General features: G+C 40.8%; 1 protein-coding gene across 2 annotated transcripts in view; it reads left to right on the plus strand.

Annotated features, from left to right (window-relative positions):
- The window catches only part of XPNPEP2 (X-prolyl aminopeptidase 2), a 132,134-nt gene that overhangs the window by 29,527 nt on the left and 78,673 nt on the right, over positions 1–23,934 (plus strand). For both annotated transcript variants that reach the window (XM_083160339.1, XM_083160338.1), the window contains 11 exons: positions 341–427; positions 1,883–2,029; positions 4,388–4,489; positions 5,913–5,994; positions 14,216–14,408; positions 14,590–14,679; positions 18,750–18,859; positions 19,163–19,240; positions 19,584–19,655; positions 22,478–22,538; positions 23,580–23,649. In XM_083160339.1, the coding sequence (XP_083016465.1) occupies positions 341–427; positions 1,883–2,029; positions 4,388–4,489; positions 5,913–5,994; positions 14,216–14,408; positions 14,590–14,679; positions 18,750–18,859; positions 19,163–19,240; positions 19,584–19,655; positions 22,478–22,538; positions 23,580–23,649 (1,092 nt within the window). The remainder of the gene's footprint in view (positions 1–340; positions 428–1,882; positions 2,030–4,387; positions 4,490–5,912; positions 5,995–14,215; positions 14,409–14,589; positions 14,680–18,749; positions 18,860–19,162; positions 19,241–19,583; positions 19,656–22,477; positions 22,539–23,579; positions 23,650–23,934) is intronic.

The following is a 23,934-nucleotide window of genomic DNA, read 5'->3' on the forward strand; positions in this document are numbered from 1 at the left end:
TTTGTTATATAAATACAAATAAAAATGTTGTGTAAAAAAAAAAGGTTATATTTCCTACAAAAGGTAACATTATGGTTAAGGTCATTATGATGAATTAAGGTCATTATGATGAATACAAATGTTTGCTTGGCAATTTTCACACCTATTTTGACAAATTCACTTGGTGCTCATAGCTTAGGGACGTACTGTGTGTCGTTTTTTCTGTTACATGTTTTTTTTTATTGTTGCACTAACAATTACACACAACCATGCTGCAATTATAACCAGCCAATGATACAAGAAGATTTCATTCTACACATCATATTATATCATCTGTGAATCTGTCATTATATATATATAGTGTCAGCATCTGACATTGTGTCCTGGATCCTCGAAGAACTTAAAGATGAAGATACAATTGGCTTTGATCCTTTCCTCTGGTCTATCGGTAAGCAGCTACTGCTGTCTGTATTTATTTGGTCGTAACAACATAGAATCAGTATAGAGACCACAACACGTTTGTGTTGAATCGCTGTTGAGAAAGTATCCGGCAAGTACTGTACAGGTAGCTTCTGTAAGCAGACAGACCAAGAAGGTCTACAAATCTACATTGTTAATATGAATATAATTACCTATATGCCCAAGCATCCCATATAAAATATTTTGTAAGATGAACCAGAATATTGGGAGCTACTTATTGCATTTTATTTTGAAAGTACTAAAATGATCTTGTCCACGTCAATATTTTGATTAATCAGAGGCTACAAGACTTCTTAAGACCAAACTTGTAGCCCTGAAATTGACTTCCAATATTCACACCAGAGCTGAAACGCGTCATGTATATATAGATCATAGGCAGAGATTTGGTCAGAGCAGTAATTAGGAAGGTGTGAGTTTTGTATTAACACATAGGGGTAAGTCGGATCCATTACAATATTCTTTTGAGCAGCCAAATCCGACTGTCGGATTTGAGCAAAATCTGACTGTCGGATTTGGACGTTCTTGTGCTTTTTGTGCTGCGGCTATCAGCAGCTCTCTGTGTGTAAAATCACAGGGAGCTGCTGGAGGGAGCCGCACCGGCATCCTGCGACTGAGGAGCGCTGCTGGGAGGGCCACCCGTCAGCCCCAGGACAGGTGAGCACCACCAGTGGGAGGAGGCGAGCAGGAGGACGGTGGATGGGAGGATGGCGCCGGGTGAGCTGCAGTTACTCACCAGGCGCCATCCTGCCTACATCAAGATTAACTTTGTTAAAGTTGGATTGAGATTGTCGGAAAAGGGGCCAAAACCTGTCAGATTTGGCTGCGTTTCCGATAAAAGCATGCGGATTGGCGGCTATTCCGCCAATCCACCTGGTTTCCGACAGGCCAAGAAATTCTGACCTGTCGTAAAAAAAAAAAACAGTGCTTATTAAATCGGTTGGAACTCCTTGATTATACCACATAGGGGGGATTTACTAAGATGGAAGTTGTATTCCACATGGGATGTTGATGTGGGCAACCAATCAGATGCTATCTAGTATCTTCTAGAAGGTGCTAAATCATGGGTCCTCAAACTGCAGCCCTCCAGATGTTGTGAAACTACAAATCCCAGCATGCCTTGCCACAGTTTTGCTATAAGGAAGTGTTAAAACTGTGAAAAGGCATGCTGGGATTTGTAGTTTTACAACATCTGGGGGGCCGCAGTTTGAGGACCCATTTGCTAAATAGATAAGAAGTATATTCTGCTCGGGGCAGGCAGATGAGGTCACATGACATCTCCAATTTGTATAAATATTCTTTGGGATTCCTGGAAGAGGGGTGCTGTGTGGCCAAATGATGTCGGAATGTTATACAAATGTTTATATAAAATGGTTATTATCATTGTTTTACACTGCAATGTTTGGGGTCTTTTCTTCCTCTTTAGATGAATGGGAGTCTTTTAATAATTTACTAGAGGGTTCCAGAAGAAATCTGACCTCAATACCCAACAATCTGGTGGATGTGGTTTGGGGAGTTCAGCGCCCCCCTCTACCCGACATTGAGATCTATTCCATTCCCAACGAGTTTGTAGGTAATGTACTGAATATGCAATAATGACATTGCAACATTGCATTTCCCATGACAACTGTAAAACAGATGCAATTTACTCATCTATGATGCAATGATATCATTAAGGGATAAAATGCACATATCCAGTGTGTCGGGGCTATGTCTAGTTTAATAAATTAGTCTGGTCTACAGCGGGATTGCATATCACTGTAATCCCCCCCCCCCCTGCACTTGCCTATGCAACCTAGAGCGCGACCTTGCAACCTCCTACACTCCTATGCACGGTGGGCCTGAATGCAACCTTGTGACCTTTCCATCAATGCATATGCGTTTCTGAGTGTTTTTAGTTGCACACAGGGCCGCCATTAGTAATGGGGCCCGGGACTGACCTTCAGCCCGGGCCCCCAGCGGCACCTCCCTCGTGCGCGGCAGCATCCCCCCCTCACGTGCCTGCACCCAGCCCCCCATTACTATTACTTACCAGCGATGGTGGCGGCGCAGCATCTTCTCTCTCCGGGACTTGGGGCTCGGAGCACTCACTGCACAGTGCAGCCTGCGGAGCGCCGAACCCCTCTGTATTCTAGGCTTGGCGCTCTGCAGGCTGCACTGTGTATTGTGCACACCTAGCCGCTGGGTGGGGGATACTGTACGGGTGCGGGGTTGGGTGGTGCCATGCCACTGTGGGCAGCTGCCCTGGCACCCCCCCTGTCGGCGGCCCTGGTTGCACATATTGACAGATGATCAGTGCAGTATGGACAAGTTATAATCTAGCATATAAATACAGGCGTCGCAAAAATGTATCTGTTTTCTATCAACAATCATATTCATGATGACTTACATGGCCAACTCCTATGGGGGAGATGTATCAAGCAGTGCAAAGAGTGGAGAAATCGGTGTGTGGAGCGGTTGCACATAATGACCAATCAGCTTCTACTTATTTCATATAATTGACATGATTAGTGCTACCTCAAAGCTGATTGGTTGGTATGGGCAACTCTTCCGTTTGTCCACCGTTCCCACTATCCACGTCGGCGCGGAGTTGATTTTATAAATCGAGCCCCGCGAGGGGACGCATATACCTGTGAAGTTATGCGCGTCCCCTCGCGGGTCATGCTGCGCTCGCCACGCTTCAGGCTCGCCGCACTTTATAAAATCAACTCCACACCGACGTGGATAGTGGGGGTATGAAAAGGTCGGAGGACGTGTACCGCCGCCCCTCGCGGGCTCGCTGCGCTCGCCACGCTTCGGGTTCACGTTTATACTGGGGGTTGGCGTGGGGGTGCATTTAACATTGTAAGCACCCATTAGGGTGCTTATACAAGTTATAATCGCATCCCATCGCATTGTATGGCATTGTATGCCATATACAATGTCATACAATTAAAAAATTGTATGACATTGGGGAACATTGCGCGATATCGCATCGCATCGCATCGCATACCATCGCATGCCTTATGGTCTGTGATGCGATGGGCTCCGTGATAGTACACAAGTACCGTTATTTATTAACTGCTCTCTTAGCCCCGGGGGATCGCATCGCACCTTCCGCAAAATCGCGATCGCATGCGATTTTATAGGGTGTCGATGCCATTACATTAGCTATACAATAATATCATTGTATGACATACAATGAGGATTTAGCCTCCCCCCCCCCGTATTCACGCCACCCTGAAGAGTGGTGAGCGCAGCGAGCCCCGCGTGTGGTGGCGGAACGCGTCCTCCGACCTTTTCATACCCCCACTATCCACGTCGGCATGGAGTTGATTTTATATAGTGTGGCGAGTGCAGCGAGCCACCGAGCCCGAAGCGCGGCGAGCGCCCGTGGAATACATATAAAGTAATCCGCGGCCCCTCGCGGGGCGCGATGCGCTCGCCACACTATATAAAAACAACTCCATGCCGACGTGGATAGTGGGGGTATGAAAAGGTCAGAGGACGCGTTCCTCTGCGCTCGCCACGCTTCGGGTGGCGTGGATAGTGGGGGGGGGACTAAAACCTCATTGTATGTCATACAATGATATTATTGTATAGCTAATGTGATGGCATCGCGATTTTGCGTGAGGTGCAATGCGATGCGATCCCCCAGGACTAAGAGAGCAGTCAATAAATTACATCGGAAAATCGCATGGCATCGCATGGCATCGCATGGCCCTTAAAATGGGCCATGAAATACGATGCGATTTCCCTACGGGGACATAAGAAACTTGGGCGCCGTGATAATACACAAGTACCCATTATTCTGTACATGTCGGATGATTGGGGTATTTATTGCTATGTAGCACTTTCTGTGGGAGAAATCTTTGCACTTTGCTTCAATCAGGTTTATGGTGAATTTCCAGGAGCTATGTCCATACCCCCTCACTGTCCCCTTATGTTACAGGCAGCACCTGGCAGGAAAGAGTGACTAATATCCGGAACCAGATGACCCAGCACTCCCAGAAGCCATCCGCGGTGCTGTTATCCGCTCTGGAAGAATCTGCATGTGAGCAAATACTCCATCAGGGGAAACAGAACTCTGCCTATGCTGCCATTGCATTATATACACAGGCTTTCACTACTGAGGTTGGCCCGTCCAGTACACACATGTGGGATGTAACCAGTGGTGGAACGCGTAGAGCGGTTACACCACCATTGCTCTATCTCACATGGTAACTTTGTGGTTTGGGAGTTTTAGCTTATTCTTGCAGTTGGCCGATGTTTATATTAGTGTGCCTGCTTCTCACATCACATGAGTCCTGATCCTTCTGTTATGTTGACCGCAGAGAGGATTTGGACACATTTCTGGGTGGTAATGGGTGTGTTCATATACCTGTGTCGGTGCGCGATATAAGCACTTTCATTAATGCCAGTCTCAGTTCCGTTGGCCATCCTAAGTAGCCATAGACCAGTTTAGTTTGAGAGCCTAGTAAATAATAACAATACTAAGCGCTCAACTTGTGTTGTAATGTCAGTGGTCCTGATGGTGGGGAAACAAAGAAAGAGGAGAAAATACAGATGTGATGCAAATAACTGCTCTTTGTTTGTATCGTCATGTGGTGCAAGCCCTGGGATTATCACAGATATAGGCCAGTGAGGTATTACTCTAACGGACCCCTCTCAAAGGGGCTTTAGGGTGTCTTTTAAGGGACCACTATAGCCATAGGTCCTTCAACTGGGATCTATGTTCATGGTAGGTGACCACAGCGGTCTCAATTGTGCAGGGTATGGGAAATGGGATGAGTGCTTTTGCACTAAGGGTGATGTGCTGGGTGGGATAAGATCTGTGGGCACAATCCAAGAGATGTTTGTTGAGAGAGCCCTGCTAAAGTCCGAGAGCCTATATTTAACTTATCTGCAACTGATACTGCATACGGTCAGCATCCCAATGTTGGAATTCTGACTGCCGGTGCTCCGACAGGGGGGGCGAACGCAAAGAAGCCCCTCAATGCTCTTGCCATGCTGCGGGCTCATGGGCCCCCACAAGGGAGAATAACCCCTGTGAGTCAGGATCCCCCCTGCCGGAGCACCGGCAGTCAGGATTCCGACGTCTGGATACTGATTGACGGGATCCCCCTGTCGGAGCGTTACCAGCAGCCGCATTTGAAGGGTACCTTCCTATAAGTGTAGTGTTGCTAGGAATTCTTTATCCCATGAGCACAGAAAGGGATCTTTACTGTTAGAGCGGCGTGGCTATTGATTTCTTATTTCATGATGGGGTAGTGGCAAATTCACTAACAGACAGTGGGGACATCATGGGAGTGATTGACCCAGAGAATTCATCTGATTGCCATGTGAGACACCCACATGAGACAACTGTGTATTGGGGATGGTCACAGTTTCACTTTCCTCTGGAGCAGCGCAGTAAGGATGTAACAAGAGTTGGAATTAATAACTCACGATACACCTATGGGTTCTGTTTCTCATAGGGCTGTTCAATCTCCGTGGGCAAGACATTCCATACAATCCCTTCTTCTACTCATACTCACTGCTGACCAATGACTCCATCAGGTAACGACGTTCTGATACACCAGATACATTTTAGGCAATGCGTATATGTGTATCTGGAGCAATGCGTCTCATTATCAAAAAGGATGTTTTAGCATTGTCAAAATATGATCTTCATGTGCCTTGACTAATGCATGTCTAACTTTTTTCAAAGTCTATCTAATGTATGTTTAACTTTTTTCAATGTCTAACTAATGTATGTCTATCTTTTGGCAATGTCTAAGTAATGCATGTCAAATATTTGTCAAGGTCTAATTAATGCATGTCTAAGTTTTGTCACTGTCTACCTAATGCATGTCTAACTTTTGTCAATGTCTAACTATTGCATGTCTAACTTGTCAATGTCTACCTAATGCATGTCTAATTTTGACAATGTCTAACTAATGCACATCTAACTTTTGTTAATTTCTAACTAATGCATGTCTAAATAATGCATGTCTAACTTTCGTCAATGTCTTATTTTTGACAATGTTTAACTAATGTATTTATAACTGTTATCAATGTCTAACTAATGCATGACTTTTGTCAATGTCTAACTAATGTATGTCTAACTTTAATCAATGTCTAACAAATACATGTCTATCTTTTGTCATAGTCTAACTTTTGCCAATGACTAACTTTTGTCAATGCCTACCTAATGCATGTCTAACTTTTGCCATTGTCTTACTAATGCATGTCTAACGTTTGTCAATGTCTTAACTAATGCATGTCTAACTTTTGTCAATGTCTAACTAATGCATGTCTAACTTTTGCTAATTTCTAACTTATACATGTCTAACTAATGCATGTCTGACTTTTGTCAATGTCTAATTTGACAATGTTTATCTAATGTATTTCTAACTGCTATCAATGTCTAACTAATGCATGACTTTTGTCAATGTCTAACTAATGTATGTCTAACTTTAATCAATGTCTAACAAATACATTTCTAACTTTTGTAAATGTGTAACTAATGCATGTCTAACTTTTGTCATTGTCTAACTTTTCTCAATGTCTTACTAATGCATGTCTAACATGTCTACTTTTGACAATGTAAGTAAGTAAGTTTAATTTATATTGCGCACTTTCTCCAACAGGACTCAAGGCGCTGTCTACCTAATGCATGTCTAACTTGTCAATGTCTACCTAATGCATGTCTAATTTTGTCAATGTCTAACTAATGCATGTCTAACTTTTGTTAATTACTAACTTATACATGAATAAACTAATGCATGTGTAATTTTTTTCAATGTCTATCTAATGCATGTCTAACTTTTTTCAATGGCTAACTAATGTATGTCTATCTCTTGTCAATGTCTAAGTAATGCATGTCAAACATTTGTCAAGGTCTAACTAATTCTTGCCTAAGTTTTGTCACTGTCTACCTAAGGCATGTCTAATTTCGGTACTTCTTTACTTTCACGGCGCCAGCATGGCGCCGCGCGTACTTCCGGGTTACGCTCGCCACAAACTAAGTAAAAAAAACGAAGTTAACGCTATGCCAACATGGATAGTTCATACCTCCACTATCCATGTTGGCATGGAGTTGATTTTATTTAGCGTGGCGAGCGTAGCGAGCCACCGAGCCCGCAGCGTGGGCGAGCGAAGCGAGCCCCGCAAGGGGTCTCTGATGCGCCGTGAAAGTACAGAAGTACCCTAATTTTTGTCAATGTCTAACTAATGCATGTCTAACTTTTGTCAATGTCTACCTAATGCATGTCTAATTTTATCAATGTCTAACTGATGCATGTCTAACTTTGTCAATGTCTAACTAATACATGTCTAACTAATGCATGTCTAACTTTTGTCAATGTTTAACTAATGCTTGTGTAACTAATGCATGTCTAAATTTTGTCATTGTCTAACTTTTGTCAATGTCTAAATAATGTATGTCTAACTTTAATCAATGTCTAACAAATACATGTCAATCTTTTGTCATAGTCTAACTTTTGCCAATGACTAACTTTTGTCAATGCCTACCTAATGCATGTCTAACTTTTGTCATTGTCTTACTAATGCATGTCTAATGTTTGTCAATGTCTTAACTAATGCATGTCTAACTTTTGTCAATGTCTAACTAATGCATGTCTAACTTTTGCTAATTTCTAACTTATACATGTCTAACTAATGCATGTCTGACTTTTGTCAATGTCTAATTTTTGACAATGTTTATCTAATGTATTTCTAACTGCTATCAATGTCTAACTAATGCATGACTTATGTCAATGTCTAACTAATGTATGTCTAACTTTAATCAATGTCTAACAAATACATTTTTAACTTTTGTCAATGTGTAACTAATGCATGTCTAACTTTTGTCATTGTCTAACTTTTCTCAATGTCTAACTAATGCATGTCTAACTTTTGACAATGTAAGTAAGTTTAATTTATATAGCGCACTTTCTCCAACAGGACTCAAGGTGCTGTCTACCTAATGCATGTCTAACTTGTCAATGTCTACCTAATGCATGTCTAACTTGTCAATGTCTGACTAATAAATGTCTAATTTTATTAATGTCTAACTAATGTATGTCTAACTTTTGTTAATGTCTAACTAATACATGTATAAACTAATGTATTTGTAAATTTTTTCAATGTCTATCTAATGCATGTCTAACTTTTTTCAATGTCTAACTAATGTATGTCTATCTTTTGTCAATGTCTAAGTAATGCATGTCAAACACTTGTCAAGGTCTAACTAATTCATGCCTAAGTTTTGTCAATGTCTACCTAATGCATGTCTAATTTTATCAATGTCTAACTGATGCATGTCTAACTTTGTTAATTTCTAAATAATACATGTCTAACTAATGCATGTCTAACTTTTGTCAATGTTTAATTAATGCTTGTGTAACTAATGCATGTCTAACATTTGTCATTGTCTAACTTTTGTCAATGTCTAACTAATGCATGTCTTACTTTTGTCAATGTCTACCTAATGCATGTCTAATTTTGTTAATTTCTAACTAATACATGTCTAACTAATGCATGTCTAACTTTTTCAATGTCTAACTAATGCATGTCTAATTTTGTCAATATCTAACTAATGCATGTGTAACTTTTGTTAATTTCTAACTAATACGTGTCTAATGCACATCTAACCTTTTCAATGTCTAACTAATGCATGTCTAACTTTTTTCAATATCTAACTAATGTATGTCTATTTTTTGTCAATGTCTAAGTAATGAATGTCAAATATTTGTCAATGTCTAACTAATGCATGTCTTAGTTTTGTCAATGTCTACCTAAGGCATGTCTAACTTTTGTAAATCTCTAACTAATGCATGTCTAACTTTTGTCAATGTCTACCTAATGCATGTCAAATTTTATCAATGTCTAACTTATGCATGTCTAACTTTTGTTAATTTCTAACTAATACATGTCTAACTAATTCATGTCTAACTTTCGTCAATGTCTAATTTTTTACAATGTTTAATGTATTTCTAACTCTTATCAATGTCTAACTAATGCATGACTTTTGTCAATGTCTAACTAATGTATGTCTATCTTTAAACAATGTCTAACAAACCAATGTCTATCGTTTGTCATTGTCTAACTTTTGTCAATGTGTAACTAATGCATGTCTATCTTTAGTCATTGTCTTACTTTTGTAAATGTCTACCTAATGCATGTCTAACTTTTGTCAATGTCTTACTAATGCATGTCTAACTTTTGTCAATGTCTAACTAATGCATGTCTAACTTTTGTTAATTTCTAATTTATACATGTCTAACTAATGCATATCTAACTTTTGTCAATGTCTAATTTTTGACAATGTTTAACTAATGTATTTCTAACTGTTATCAATGTCTAACTAATACATGACTTTTGTCAATGTCTAACTAATGCATGTCTAACTTTTGTCAATGTCTAACTAATGCATGTCTAACTTTTGTTAATTTCTAATTTATACATGTCTAACTAATGCATATCTAACTTTTGTCAATGTCTAATTTTTGACAATGTTTAACTAATGTATTTCTAACTGTTATCAATGTCTAACTAATACATGACTTTTGTCAATGTCTAACTAATGTATGTCTAACTTTAATAAATGTCTAACAAATACATGTCTATCTTTTGTCATTGTCTAACTTTTGTTAATGTTTAACTAATGCATGTCTAACTTTTGTAAATGTCTACCTAATGCATGTCTAACTTGACAATGTCTACCTGATGCATATCTAATTTTGTCAATGTCTAATGCATGTCTAACTTTTGTCAATGTCTACCTAATGCATGTCTAACTTGTCAATGTCTACCTAATGCATGTCTAATTTTGTTAATTTCTAACTAATACATGAATAAACTAATGCATGCCCAAATTTTTTCAATGTCTAACTAAAGCACGTCTAACTTTTTTCAATGTCTAACTAATGTATGTCAAAATTTTTCAATGTCTAAGTAATGCATGTCAAACATTTGTCAAGGTCTAACTAATGCATGTCTAAGTTTTGTCACTGTCTACCTAATACATGTCTAACTTTTGTCAATGTCTAACTAGTGCATGTCTAACTTTTGTCAATGTCCACCTAATGCATGTCTAACTTTTGTCAATGTCTGACTAATGCCTGTCTAACTTTTGTCAATGTCTACCTAATGCATGTCTAATTTTGTCAATGTCTAACTAATGCATGTCTTACTTTTGTCAATGTCTACCTAATGCATGTCTAATTTTGTTAATTTCTAACTAATACATGTCTAACTAATGCATGTCTAACTTTTTCAATGTCTAACTAATGCATGTCTAATTTTGTCAATATCTAACTAATGCATGTGTAACTTTTGTTAATTTCTAACTAATACGTGTCTAATGCACATCTAACCTTTTCAATGTCTAACTAATGCATGTCTAACTTTTTTCAATATCTAACTAATGTATGTCTATTTTTTGTCAATGTCTAAGTAATGAATGTCAAATATTTGTCAATGTCTAACTAATGCATGTCTTAGTTTTGTCAATGTCTACCTAAGGCATGTCTAACTTTTGTAAATCTCTAACTAATGCATGTCTAACTTTTGTCAATGTCTACCTAATGCATGTCAAATTTTATCAATGTCTAACTTATGCATGTCTAACTTTTGTTAATTTCTAACTAATACATGTCTAACTAATTCATGTCTAACTTTCGTCAATGTCTAATTTTTTACAATGTTTAATGTATTTCTAACTCTTATCAATGTCTAACTAATGCATGACTTTTGTCAATGTCTAACTAATGTATGTCTATCTTTAAACAATGTCTAACAAACCAATGTCTATCGTTTGTCATTGTCTAACTTTTGTCAATGTGTAACTAATGCATGTCTATCTTTAGTCATTGTCTTACTTTTGTAAATGTCTACCTAATGCATGTCTAACTTTTGTCAATGTCTTACTAATGCATGTCTAACTTTTGTCAATGTCTAACTAATGCATGTCTAACTTTTGTTAATTTCTAATTTATACATGTCTAACTAATGCATATCTAACTTTTGTCAATGTCTAATTTTTGACAATGTTTAACTAATGTATTTCTAACTGTTATCAATGTCTAACTAATACATGACTTTTGTCAATGTCTAACTAATGCATGTCTAACTTTTGTCAATGTCTAACTAATGCATGTCTAACTTTTGTTAATTTCTAATTTATACATGTCTAACTAATGCATATCTAACTTTTGTCAATGTCTAATTTTTGACAATGTTTAACTAATGTATTTCTAACTGTTATCAATGTCTAACTAATACATGACTTTTGTCAATGTCTAACTAATGTATGTCTAACTTTAATAAATGTCTAACAAATACATGTCTATCTTTTGTCATTGTCTAACTTTTGTTAATGTTTAACTAATGCATGTCTAACTTTTGTAAATGTCTACCTAATGCATGTCTAACTTGACAATGTCTACCTGATGCATATCTAATTTTGTCAATGTCTAATGCATGTCTAACTTTTGTCAATGTCTACCTAATGCATGTCTAACTTGTCAATGTCTACCTAATGCATGTCTAATTTTGTTAATTTCTAACTAATACATGAATAAACTAATGCATGCCCAAATTTTTTCAATGTCTAACTAAAGCACGTCTAACTTTTTTCAATGTCTAACTAATGTATGTCAAAATTTTTCAATGTCTAAGTAATGCATGTCAAACATTTGTCAAGGTCTAACTAATGCATGTCTAAGTTTTGTCACTGTCTACCTAATACATGTCTAACTTTTGTCAATGTCTAACTAGTGCATGTCTAACTTTTGTCAATGTCCACCTAATGCATGTCTAACTTTTGTCAATGTCTGACTAATGCCTGTCTAACTTTTGTCAATGTCTACCTAATGCATGTCTAATTTTGTCAATGTCTAACTAATGCATGTCTAACTTTGGTTAATTTCTAACTAATACATGTCTAACTAATGCATGTGTAACTTTTGTCAATTTTTAACTAATGCTTTTCTAACTTTTGTCAAAGTTTAATTTTTGACAATGTTAAACTAATGTATTTCTAACTGTTATCATTGTCTAACTAATGCATGACTTTTGTCAATGTCTAACTAATGTATGTCTAACTTTAATCAATGTCTAACAAATACATGTCTATCTTTTGTCATTGTCTAACTTTTGTCAATGTGTAACTAATGCATGTCTAACTTTTGTCCATGTCTAACTTTTGTCAATGTGTAACTAATGCATGTCTATCTTTTGTCAATGTCGAACTAATGCATGTCTAACTTTTGTCAATATCTAACTAATGCATGTCTAACTTTTGTCAATGTCTAACTAATGCATGTCTAACTTTTGTTAATTTCTAATTTATACATGTCTAACTAATGCATATCTAACTTTTGTCAATGTCTAATTTTTGACAATGTTTAACTAATGTATTTCTAACTGTTATCAATGTCTAACTAATACATGATTTTTGTCAATGTCTAACTAATGTATGTCTAACTTTAATAAATGTCTAACAAATACATGTCTATCTTTTGTCATTGTCTAACTTTTGTAAATGTTTAACTAATGCATGTCTAACTTTTGTAAATGTCTACCTAATGCATGTCTAACTTGACAATGTCTACCTGATGCATATCTAATTTTGTCAATGTCTAATGCATGTCTAACTTTTGTCAATGTCTACCTAATGCATGTCTAACTTGTCAATGTCTACCTAATGCATGTCTAATTTTGTTAATTTCTAACTAATACATGAATAAACTAATGCATGCCTAAATTTTTTCAATGTCTAACTAAAGCACGTCTAACTTTTTTCAATGTCTAACTAATGTATGTCTATATTTTGTCAATGTCTAAGTAATGCATGTCAAACATTTGTCAAGGTCTAACTAATGCATGTCTAAGTTTTGTCACTGTCTACCTAATACATGTCTAACTTTTGTCAATGTCTAACTAGTGCATGTCTAACTTTTGTCAATGTCCACCTAATACATGTCTAACTTTTGTCAATGTCTGACTAATGCCTGTCTAACTTTTGTCAATGTCTACCTAATGCATGTCTAATTTTGTCAATGTCTAACTAATGCATGTCTAACTTTGGTTAATTTCTAACTAATACATGTCTAACTAATGCATGTGTAACTTTTGTCAATGTTTAACTAATGCTTTTCTAACTTTTGTCAAAGTTTAATTTTTGACAATGTTAAACTAATGTATTTCTAACTGTTATCATTGTCTAACTAATGCATGACTTTTGTCAATGTCTAACTAATGTATGTCTAACTTTAATCAATGTCTAACAAATACATGTCTATCTTTTGTCATTGTCTAACTTTTGTCAATGTGTAACTAATGCATGTCTAACTTTTGTCCATGTCTAACTTTTGTCAATGTGTAACTAATGCATGTCTATCTTTTGTCAATGTCGAACTAATGCATGTCTAACTTTTGTCAATATCTAACTAATGCATGTCTAACTTGTATAAATGTCTAACTAATGCCTGTCTTACTTTTGGTGTCGACCTATTGACTCTGTGACTACATATTGGCACTTATTCTGGTTAACTTTCAAAGGCAAATTCCTTCTCAAATGGACAAAACCATGAATTAAATTTGGGTGGGGTTTTACTTTAAAAATGTGAGATCTTTATTGCTGTGTTCCACTGTAAAAGGGTTTGCACTGAGAATCTGCTGTTCACAGAAACCCTCTGTGGACATTTCCTGGCCTTATTGTGATGAACATTTCCAGATCACGCTGTATATATCCCTGTATACATTCTGATATGTCCCTCTGTCTTCCACACAGCTTGTTTGTAAATGTGAGCCGGATCACGAGTCAGGTTCGCAGCTACTTGACCAGCAATTGCCCTGGAACGTGTGTCCAAATATTGGAGTATGAAAAAGTTAGTGAAACCGTGAGAGACTACGTGCGGGGCGATGTGAAAATATGGATCGGATCAAAATACACCAATTACGGCGTGTATGAATTGATACCAAAGGTAAAAGCATTAGTGGCATTATCAGACACGGTATCCTGCCAGTTACCCATATTTTGCACACCCATTGCACGTTCCAATTTCTGTATTTCTAAATGTTCTCGAGTACTGTAACACAATTAGACAATCTGTGTGTCTTTGCTGGAAGTGTATTAGCTTTATAACGCTAGATAATTATTTGCAGAATAAACTTGTGGCTGAGGAATATTCTCCCGTCATGAGAACCAAATCTGTGAAAACGGGAAAAGAACAGCAATTACTGAAGAACTGCCACGTGAGTAACATGAACTAAAAACATTTTCTTACATGTTATAGGAGACTAAAGGCCCATACACACTGGGTGATTTTTAGCTGAAAGCCGCCCAGTGTGTACGAGGTCAGCGATAAGCGGTGAGCGCTGATGCACGCTCCCGCAAAAACTCCCATTGTGTATGGACCCTAATGCTTCCCCGATCATGCTGTAGACAGGTGTGGGATACATGTGCCGACAGGCGGTATTTCATGTCCTACCATCCACTACGGTGTGGTGGGAGAATACAATAGTGTGCCGTGCCCAGCGAGGCACCGTGCCCAAAGCACGATGAGCGCATGTGATGGGGCGCATGTTGGCGCCCATGTTGACATTCAAGCCAAAAAAAAACAAGAACAACTCATGTCAACCTTTTGACTCTTGACCTTGCCATTGTTGACCTAATGCTTGTGTCGATCTTGCATCCCTGTCGACCTCAGCCATGTTGACCTATTTCAGGTTGGCAACCGAAAAAATGTTTTTTTGTTTGCTCAAGAGAGGGCAAACACAAGAAAGAAAGAAGGCTTTGTGGGCGCACTCTTATTTATGTATATTTGTAATTAATTTAAAACATAACTTTTATTTCGATCAATTAGTATAAGACGACAGAAGGATAATTTAAAGAATTGGTGGAGATTAGTGTGATAGAAAAGTATCAAGTTAAGTACCACTTAATAATGGCAAAAAGGGGGGTTTTGGATCAAAATGTTGTGTGATGGTCATATTAACTTTTCACACTTTATTCTCCATTCGGCGCATCACGTCCTTATCGACATTGATATATGGACAATGCGACTTTGGGCGAAAATGAATGGTTTGGATCCCTTATTCGGTTTTATAAACCGTAGGGATATATGTTGCCCCAGCAACTGTTGAGATGGTATTCTTACAGCTTGTATTGCTTAAGCAGCAGGTGTCTCCAGTACAATTTTATTAGGGATACCTCTATTGATACCACACCAGGGGTTCTTCTGGGGTCACCCACAGGAATACTAATCTGGCCCGTCACTGCTTAGCTTCCAAGTTCGGGAAGTTTTTGGGCAGTTCCAGTGAGGTATGGTGGTATTCTCGTGAGGATTAATTCCCAATATCACAATTGTCTGGTTTAGCTGTATCAAAGCATTAATAGCTGACTCAATACCTGATTATTATTGGCCACGTTTTTGATTTACCAACTGAATATTAGTAATCAATATTTTTGAACGTCCGCATCAGGTGGAAAGGAAAAAAAAAAAAAGGGGGGGGGGGGGAAAGGGGAAGGGGGGGGGGGGGGCAGGATAGGGAGAAAAATAGGAAAAGAGGAACAGTGACAGATTTGATGGACAGCAAAATAAGGGGGGCACAGTGGAAATGACAAGGAGGGAGTAAAAAGCGACAGAGAGATAGAGAGTGCAGAGTTGTAGATAGTTTGATGCTGGTAGGGTTAAATACCTCTATGCTGAATCTGGGTGGCCTGATAAATCAGGTATTACAAGTTTTGAGTGGGTTTAAACCAGTGTGTATAATGTATCCAATTATACACACATTATACACACTGGTTTAAACCCACTCAAAACTTGTAATACCTGATTTATCAGGCCACCCAGATTCAGCATAGAGGTATTTAACCCTACCAGCATCAAACTATCTACAACTCTGCACTCTCTATCTCTCTGTCGCTTTTTACTCCCTCCTTGTCATTTCCACTGTGCCCCCCTTATTTTGCTGTCCATCAAATCTGTCACTGTTCCTCTTTTCCTATTTTTCTCCCTATCCTGCCTCCCCCCCCCCTTCCCCTTTCCCCCCCCCCCCCCCCTTTTTTTTTTTTTCCTTTCCACCTGATGCGGACGTTCAAAAATATTGATTACTAATATTCAGTTGGTAAATCAAAAACGTGGCCAATAATAATCAGGTATTGAGTCAGCTATTAATGCTTTGATACAGCTAAACCAGACAATTGTGATATTGGGAATTAATCCTCACGAGAATACCACCATACCTCACTGGAACTGCCCAAAAACTTCCCGAACTTGGAAGCTAAGCAGTGACGGGCCAGATTAGTATTCCTGTGGGTGACCCCAGAAGAACCCCTGGTGTGGTATCAATAGAGGTATCCCTAATAAAATTGTACTGGAGACACCTGCTGCTTAAGCAATACAAGCTGTAAGAATACCATCTCAACAGTTGCTGGGGCAACATATATCCCTACGGTTTATAAAACCGAATAAGGGATCCAAACCATTCATTTTCGCCCAAAAGTCGCATTGTCCATATATCAATGTCGATAAGGACGTGATGCGCCGAATGGAGAATAAAGTGTGAAAAGTTAATATGACCATCACACAACATTTTGATCCAAAACCCCCCTTTTTGCCATTATTAAGTGGTACTTAACTTGATACTTTTCTATCACACTAATCTCCACCAATTCTTTAAATTATCCTTCTGTCGTCTTATACTAATTGATCGAAATAAAAGTTATGTTTTAAATTAATTACAAATATACATAAATAAGAGTGCGCCCACAAAGCCTTCTTTCTTTCTTGTGTTTGCCCTCTCTTGAGCAAACAAAAAAACATTTTTTCGGTTGCCATACTGAAACCGTGGGTGCACCACCAATCACATGACTATTAGAATATACTCGTCATAGTCTTAACATTGGTCTTTCCATAAACTATTACTAGATTACTATTTGTCAGTGCGGCTCCAACCCCCATCTGGCCTTCATTGGTTGACCACAGGGTTAAACCTTGATATTTTTCTGTGTACGTATCACATCTTTACAGGTGGACTATATGGGTGTGATTATTCAGCTAGTGAGTGATTGGGAGGGGGTAGAGATAGCTGGTCTTGTATGGGGGGGGGGGGGGGGGGGGGCAACTGACTCCGAGTTAGCTGGGCGGTGACTAGAGAGGTGACAAGTGTCTAGTCAGTTTCAGGGTCACGGGAATCATTTTTGGTAGTAGAAGACTTGTGCTGATGGAAACATCAACCCGAACATCGCCAAACTTAATCGGGCACGGAACTAGGAATCCGCAGAAAAACTTGTATTGTTCAAAAAGTTGATGATAGGGAAATATGGGTTTTTTTCGGGTCCCTTTCTGTGTATTCCTTAGAAGAAAACCAAGCAGCCCCCATGTTCTTCCATAATCCTGCTCCATCAAGTTACTGATCGCTAGGGAAGGAGGTGGGGTGCTCACTGCTCAGACAGTAGAGTCCAGCTGGGATTTCACCAGTACATCTTTAGGCCAGTCCGGCCCTGCATCTGCCTCCATTCTGCACTGGAGGTGGGGCAGATGCAATGTGCAGAGAGAGTTAGATGTGAGGGGTGTGTTCAAACTTTGATCTATATTGCAACATAAATCTGACCAGCAGCTGTGGGCTACATGCAAAAGCAGATGGAATTTACCCTGCATGCAAACATAATAAGTGTCCTTGCAGCATCTCTTGCACTGCGATATGGTTTGTTCTAGATAAAAAGTAACTATTATTTTGCTTTGCTTTGCTACTGTATATAGGTGTATGTGTGGAGTGGGTGGGGGGGGGGGTGCAGGAGAGTAGTGGATCTCTAAACATAGGTGCTACCATGCTGAGACTTGTAGTGTCACACATAAAAATGCAATAGCACCAGGTTTTTTGCTTTGTGGCCAATTTATCACCATCTCCATCTGAGGATGCGGACGTTCTGTGATGACGTTGGTTCAGCTCACAATGCGATTATTGACTACATTGCAAAAATATTATCTCATGCGGGAACAGAGCTTGTGATAAAGCTCTGTCAATGAAATGTTCCGATAGTCGGAAAATAGATTGAATACCCCCCTTTAAGTATGTGAAATGTGATCTGGTTACTAAAAGTTTTTTTGAGCAGTTCACAAAAACTTAAAACATCCTTTTTCATTTTATTTTTGTAAAAATAATGCTATCATTTGGTCCCCTTAATATGGAACACACAATACCTAGAGAAGCACCTGTACGTGTGAAATGACACCTGGAGACTTGGTGACATCAGACGGTGTGTGTGTCACTAGAAGTATTTTCTGTGCATGTAAAAGATTGGTTATACTGTGCCCTAGATCCGGGACGCTGTGGCTGTGATCGAGTACTTGGTTTGGCTGGAGAAAACCGTACCTACAGGCACTGTGACTGAAGACAGCGGAGCGAATTATGTTGATGAGCGCAGAGCGTAAGATTGAAAATGTTTATTACCGTAGGTGGAATTTCCACCAATAGCTGATTCTTATATATATTGTGATAGAGATCACATACACTGGATGAAAATAAGTTGTTTCTTTTATTGGTAGCAGGTAGACATCATTTAACAGGAAACCACAGGTGATGTTAATTAGCCAAACCATGATTCACATCAGATCTTAGGAAAACCTGGACTGGATCTAATCAGTCCTGCTGTGCTGCTTTTCTGTGGAACTAAAAAAATAAACATTTAGTACATAAAGAACTTACAAAAATTTTCTGTATTATATTCTAGGAAACAGGCGTACTTCAAAGGGCCAAGTTTTGCCACCATTTCTGCAGGTGGTCTAAACGCAGCGTTACCGCATTACAGGTACAGTCAGCCGTTGGCCTCCCGAGTCCTTTGGAACCTGCACGCAACATTTCCTTCTCTCTCTTTCTCTCTTTCTCTCTCTCTCTCTCTCCCCCCACCCTTTTTTACATAGTTACATGGCAGATGTAACTCATTCTATATGAGGCTAACACTGCTCCTCATCTCTGTGGGGGGGATTCATACTGTTCACTCCGTTCTGTTGTTCCGTCAGTTTGATGTACTGTTCCGTCAGTTTGATGTGTGTATATTTTGTGTGTGTGACAAGACTCTCTGATGATGGTTTAAGAGCTGTTAGCAGCTCAAATCCGGATCCCAAAATCGAATCCTGTTCTTACTTCTACAGAGCAACAAACGAGACCAACCGCAAACTGAGTGTGACAGAAATGTACCTGGTTGATTCTGGGGGACAGTATTTGTGAGTATTTCCCGATCACGTTCCTATGCAGATTATTGTTGTGGCTAATCTGTATGCATGTTCATTATTGTAATGGCCCCGTATATCCCAGATATACTGGGACAATTTCCCATTTCCTCCATGGTAGGGTCAAGGAATCAGGAATGTTAAACATGTTTAAAAATCCTGACTTCACTAATCCCAACCGAAAACAGTGGCAAACAAGTTTAATTTCCCCAATTCCCATATTGGATCACCGATCATCTATGTCCGATGATTGTCGGATCCATATGTTGGATTGGTGTTGCTGGTGACTCGGGGAAATATGGAAGCCTTAAGATTCTCAGTTTTAAATACTAAGGCAAACATTCCACACTACCCTCAGTTGGCGATACAGTTATGACAAAGATAAGTCCTACTGTATCTCTTGCTCACCCCCTTCCCCTTATGGTGCAATGCAAATCTACAAGCTTTGTACTTAGACGCCTGTTGAATTTCCATATTGGTGTTGCTATAATCAGTTACGACAAACTCAAATGGCGTTGGGTACAAATTCCTGGCAGTCAGGACACCTACAGCGGACTCTCAACACATACCAGTAAAAATTGTCACCCTACTCCTAAATCTAACTGTAAACCACCCTCCTGCAGCCTAACTCTAAAACTCTACCCTCCCACTTCCACCAGCCTAACTCTAACCAGCCCCCACCCCGCAGCCTGATCATAACCTCCACCACCCCGCAGCCTAACTCTAACCACCCTGCAGACTGATCATAACCTCCACCACCCTGCAGCCTAACTCTAACCACCCCCCAACCCGCAGCCTGATCATAACCTCTACCACCCTGCAGCCTAACTCTAACCACCAACCACCCTGCAGCCTGATCATAACCTCCACCACCCTGCAGCCTAACTCTAACCACCCCCCAACCCGCAGCCTGATCATAACCTCCACCACCCTGCAGCCTAACTCTAACCACCCCCCAACCCGCAGCCTGATCATAACCTCTACCACCCTGCAGCCTAACTCTAACCACCCCCCACCCTGCAGCCTGATCATAACCTCCACCACCCTGAAGCCTAACTCTAACCACCAACCACCCTGAAGCCTAACTCTAACCACCAACCACCCTGAAGCCTGATCATAACCTCCACCACCCTGCAGACTAACTCTAACCACCCCCCACCCGCAACCTGATCATAACCTCCACCACCCTGCAGCCTAACTCTAACCACCCCCCAACCCGCAGCCTGATCATAACCTCTACCACCCTGCAGCCTAACTCTAACCACCAACCACCCTGAAGCCTAACTCTAACCACCAACCACCCTGAAGCCTGATCATAACCTCCACCACCCTGCAGCCTGATCATAACCTCCACCACCCTGCAGCCTAACTCTAACCACCCACCACCCTGAAGCCTGATCATAACCTCCACCACCCTGCAGCCTAACTCTAACCACCCACCACCCTGAAGCCTGATCATAAACTCCACCACCCTGCAGCCTAACTCTAACCACCCCCCAAACCGCAGCCTGATCATAACCTCCACCACCCTGCAGCCTAACTCTAACCACCCCCCACCCTGCAGCCTGATCATAACCTCCACCACCCTGCAGCCTAACTCTAACCACCCCCCAACACGCAGCCTGATCATAACCTCTACCACCCTGCAGCCTAACTCTAACCACCAACCACCCTGAAGCCTAACTCTAACCACCCCCCACCCGCAGCCTGATCATAACCTCCACCACCCTGCAGCCTAACTCTAACCACCCCCCACCCGCAACCTGATCATAACCTCCACCACCCTGCAGCCTAACTCTAACCACCCCCCACCCGCAGCCTGATCATAACCTCCACCACCCTGCAGCCTAACTCTAACCACACCCCACCCGCAACCTGATCATAACCTCCACCACCCTACAGACTAACTCTAACCACCAACCACCCTGCAGCCTGATCATAACCTCCACCACCCTGCAGCCTAACTCTAACCACCCCCCACCCGCAGCCTGATCATAACCTCCACCACCCTGCAGCCTAACTCTAACCACCCCCCACCCCGCAGCCTGATCATAACCTCCACCACCCTGCAGCCTAACTCTAACCACCCCCCACCCGCAACCTGATCATAACCTCCACCACCCCGCAGCCTAACTCTAACCACCCCCCACCCCGCAGCCTGATCATAACCTCTACCACCCTGCAGCCTAACTCTAACCACCAACCACCCGCAACCTGATCATAACCTCCACCACCCCGCAGCCTAACTAACCACCCCCCACCCCGCAGCCTGATCATAACCTCCACCACCCTGCAGCCTAACTCTAACCACCCACCACCCTGAAGCCTGATCATATCCTCCACCCCTGCATTGTAACCCCAGCCCTACCCTTGTGCCTAAACCCAACCCATATTTTGTACTTACCTCCAGAATCCATCAGAATTCCAATTGTCAAGACCCTGACTGCTGGGATTCTGACCATACCCCCTCCAATACAGTTGCCTAAAAAGCCATTTCTGCCTTTTTTTCCAGCCCAGTGTAAATGTCCCGACTAAACGTGACATATAGATATTTACCAGTCGGATGTCCCAATAACTGATATTCAAATTCTAACACAGCAGAAATGGTGAATGAATCATGTCAGTGGAATTTGTACAAAGGATCCAAACGCCTGATTCTGGATCATTTCCCAACGTCTCCATTGATCCATTACTGTAAAACCTAAATCCATATTGTAGGTTTCTGTGTATTTGTTCCTGTCGGTTGCTGTGACAGTCACCCATCTATATAAGAACAGTAAAACTATAATTATACAATGTTTCTTCCTATTTTCCAGTGACGGAACGACAGACATTACACGGACCGTTCACTGGGGGAAACCAACGGACTTAGAAAAGGTTACATTGTCTTCTGTAGAGATACTGGGCCCCATTCAGACTAGCTCGCTAAGGCTGCCTAGCGAACAGGTTAACCCACCGAATTCCCAGCGCTGTCCAAACTTATGTGCAGTTTTACGGGTGGATGTGCACGGTTACTTAGCATCGAAGGATCTCTCCTCCTCTGGTCAGCACTCGCAGCCACCGCCGTGTGACCCCAACCATCGCTGGATGATGCGAATTCGGACCTGCTGCGGGCACGTCTGAATCGGCCCCTTTGTCTGTGATTGGAATTGTTACTTGTCTGCCATAGAGAGGCAGGAGAATAGGAACGAAGGGGGTTTGGTCGGGGTTTTGCTGAGTTCCCACAAAAACCGCAGGCATGTCGATGTGCGCTTAGGGCTGGCGGATGATGTCACATGACGGAACACACGCCCCAGATTTGGGGGACAGCTTTCAAAAGATACGTCAGTCCAGGCTCACTTTTCATTACGAATGGAAGATAAATCCTTCGATATGTTGACATGTAAATTGTTGACACATGAAAAGGCAGACAGGTTTTCATTATTTTCTCTTTGGCCTTGTACATGACTCATCATCCACGTGGACAACAGTTGTGACCGGTAAAGTGTGGCGAGCGAAACAGTAGTGCGGCGAGGCACCCGGCCGGAATCAGGGTACGCACTACACTAATTGGGGGTCCATGCCATCAGATGTTGACATTGACTCCGAAACATGACAAATGCATGTCAACCTTTTCATGTGTCGATCTTTTCCATGTGAACTTGCTGGTTTTGACATTGTGTCTATGTCAACCCATTTTCCATGTCGACCATTGATGGTATGATGCACACCCTTATAAACACTTTATCCATGAGCTACCTGGCTGTCAGGACATGCTAGAACTTGGAGAACCCCACGTGCCCGCTTTCCCTGCCCCACCCATTTTATCGGTGACATAATTATGTTGTTAGGCTAGATGATATTGTCCTTCCTGCTCATTGTCTGCAGGGCCGTTAACGCCACATGATAACCGGTACGCTGTGATTATATATTGCACAGGAAGCTTACACGCGGGTCCTGATGGGGAACATCGAGCTCAGCAGACTGGTCTTCCCACCGCGCACATCAGGTAAGACTAATCGTATTATAGTTACATTTGTGTCTTATTCCCAAGGTGCTGACAATAGAGTTAGAGTTACACTGGGTTTGCGTCATAAGGTCGACACAATTAAGCTGGATAATCAATAGGTCGACCACTATTGGTAAACACTGCATATGTTGACACATGTAAACTGTAATTTATCCCAAAGGGATAGAGGGCGGGATGTATCAATATTCACTTTTCTGTAGTGAAGTGGACTCCGTTTTTTCGCGCTTTTTTCGCGATTGTTTTGCGATGATTTTCGCGTTATTT

Source organism: Crinia signifera, chromosome 9 (genome assembly GCF_055691185.1).
Source record: "Crinia signifera chromosome 9, ASM5569118v1, whole genome shotgun sequence".
NCBI classification, from domain to species: domain Eukaryota; kingdom Metazoa; phylum Chordata; class Amphibia; order Anura; family Myobatrachidae; genus Crinia; species Crinia signifera.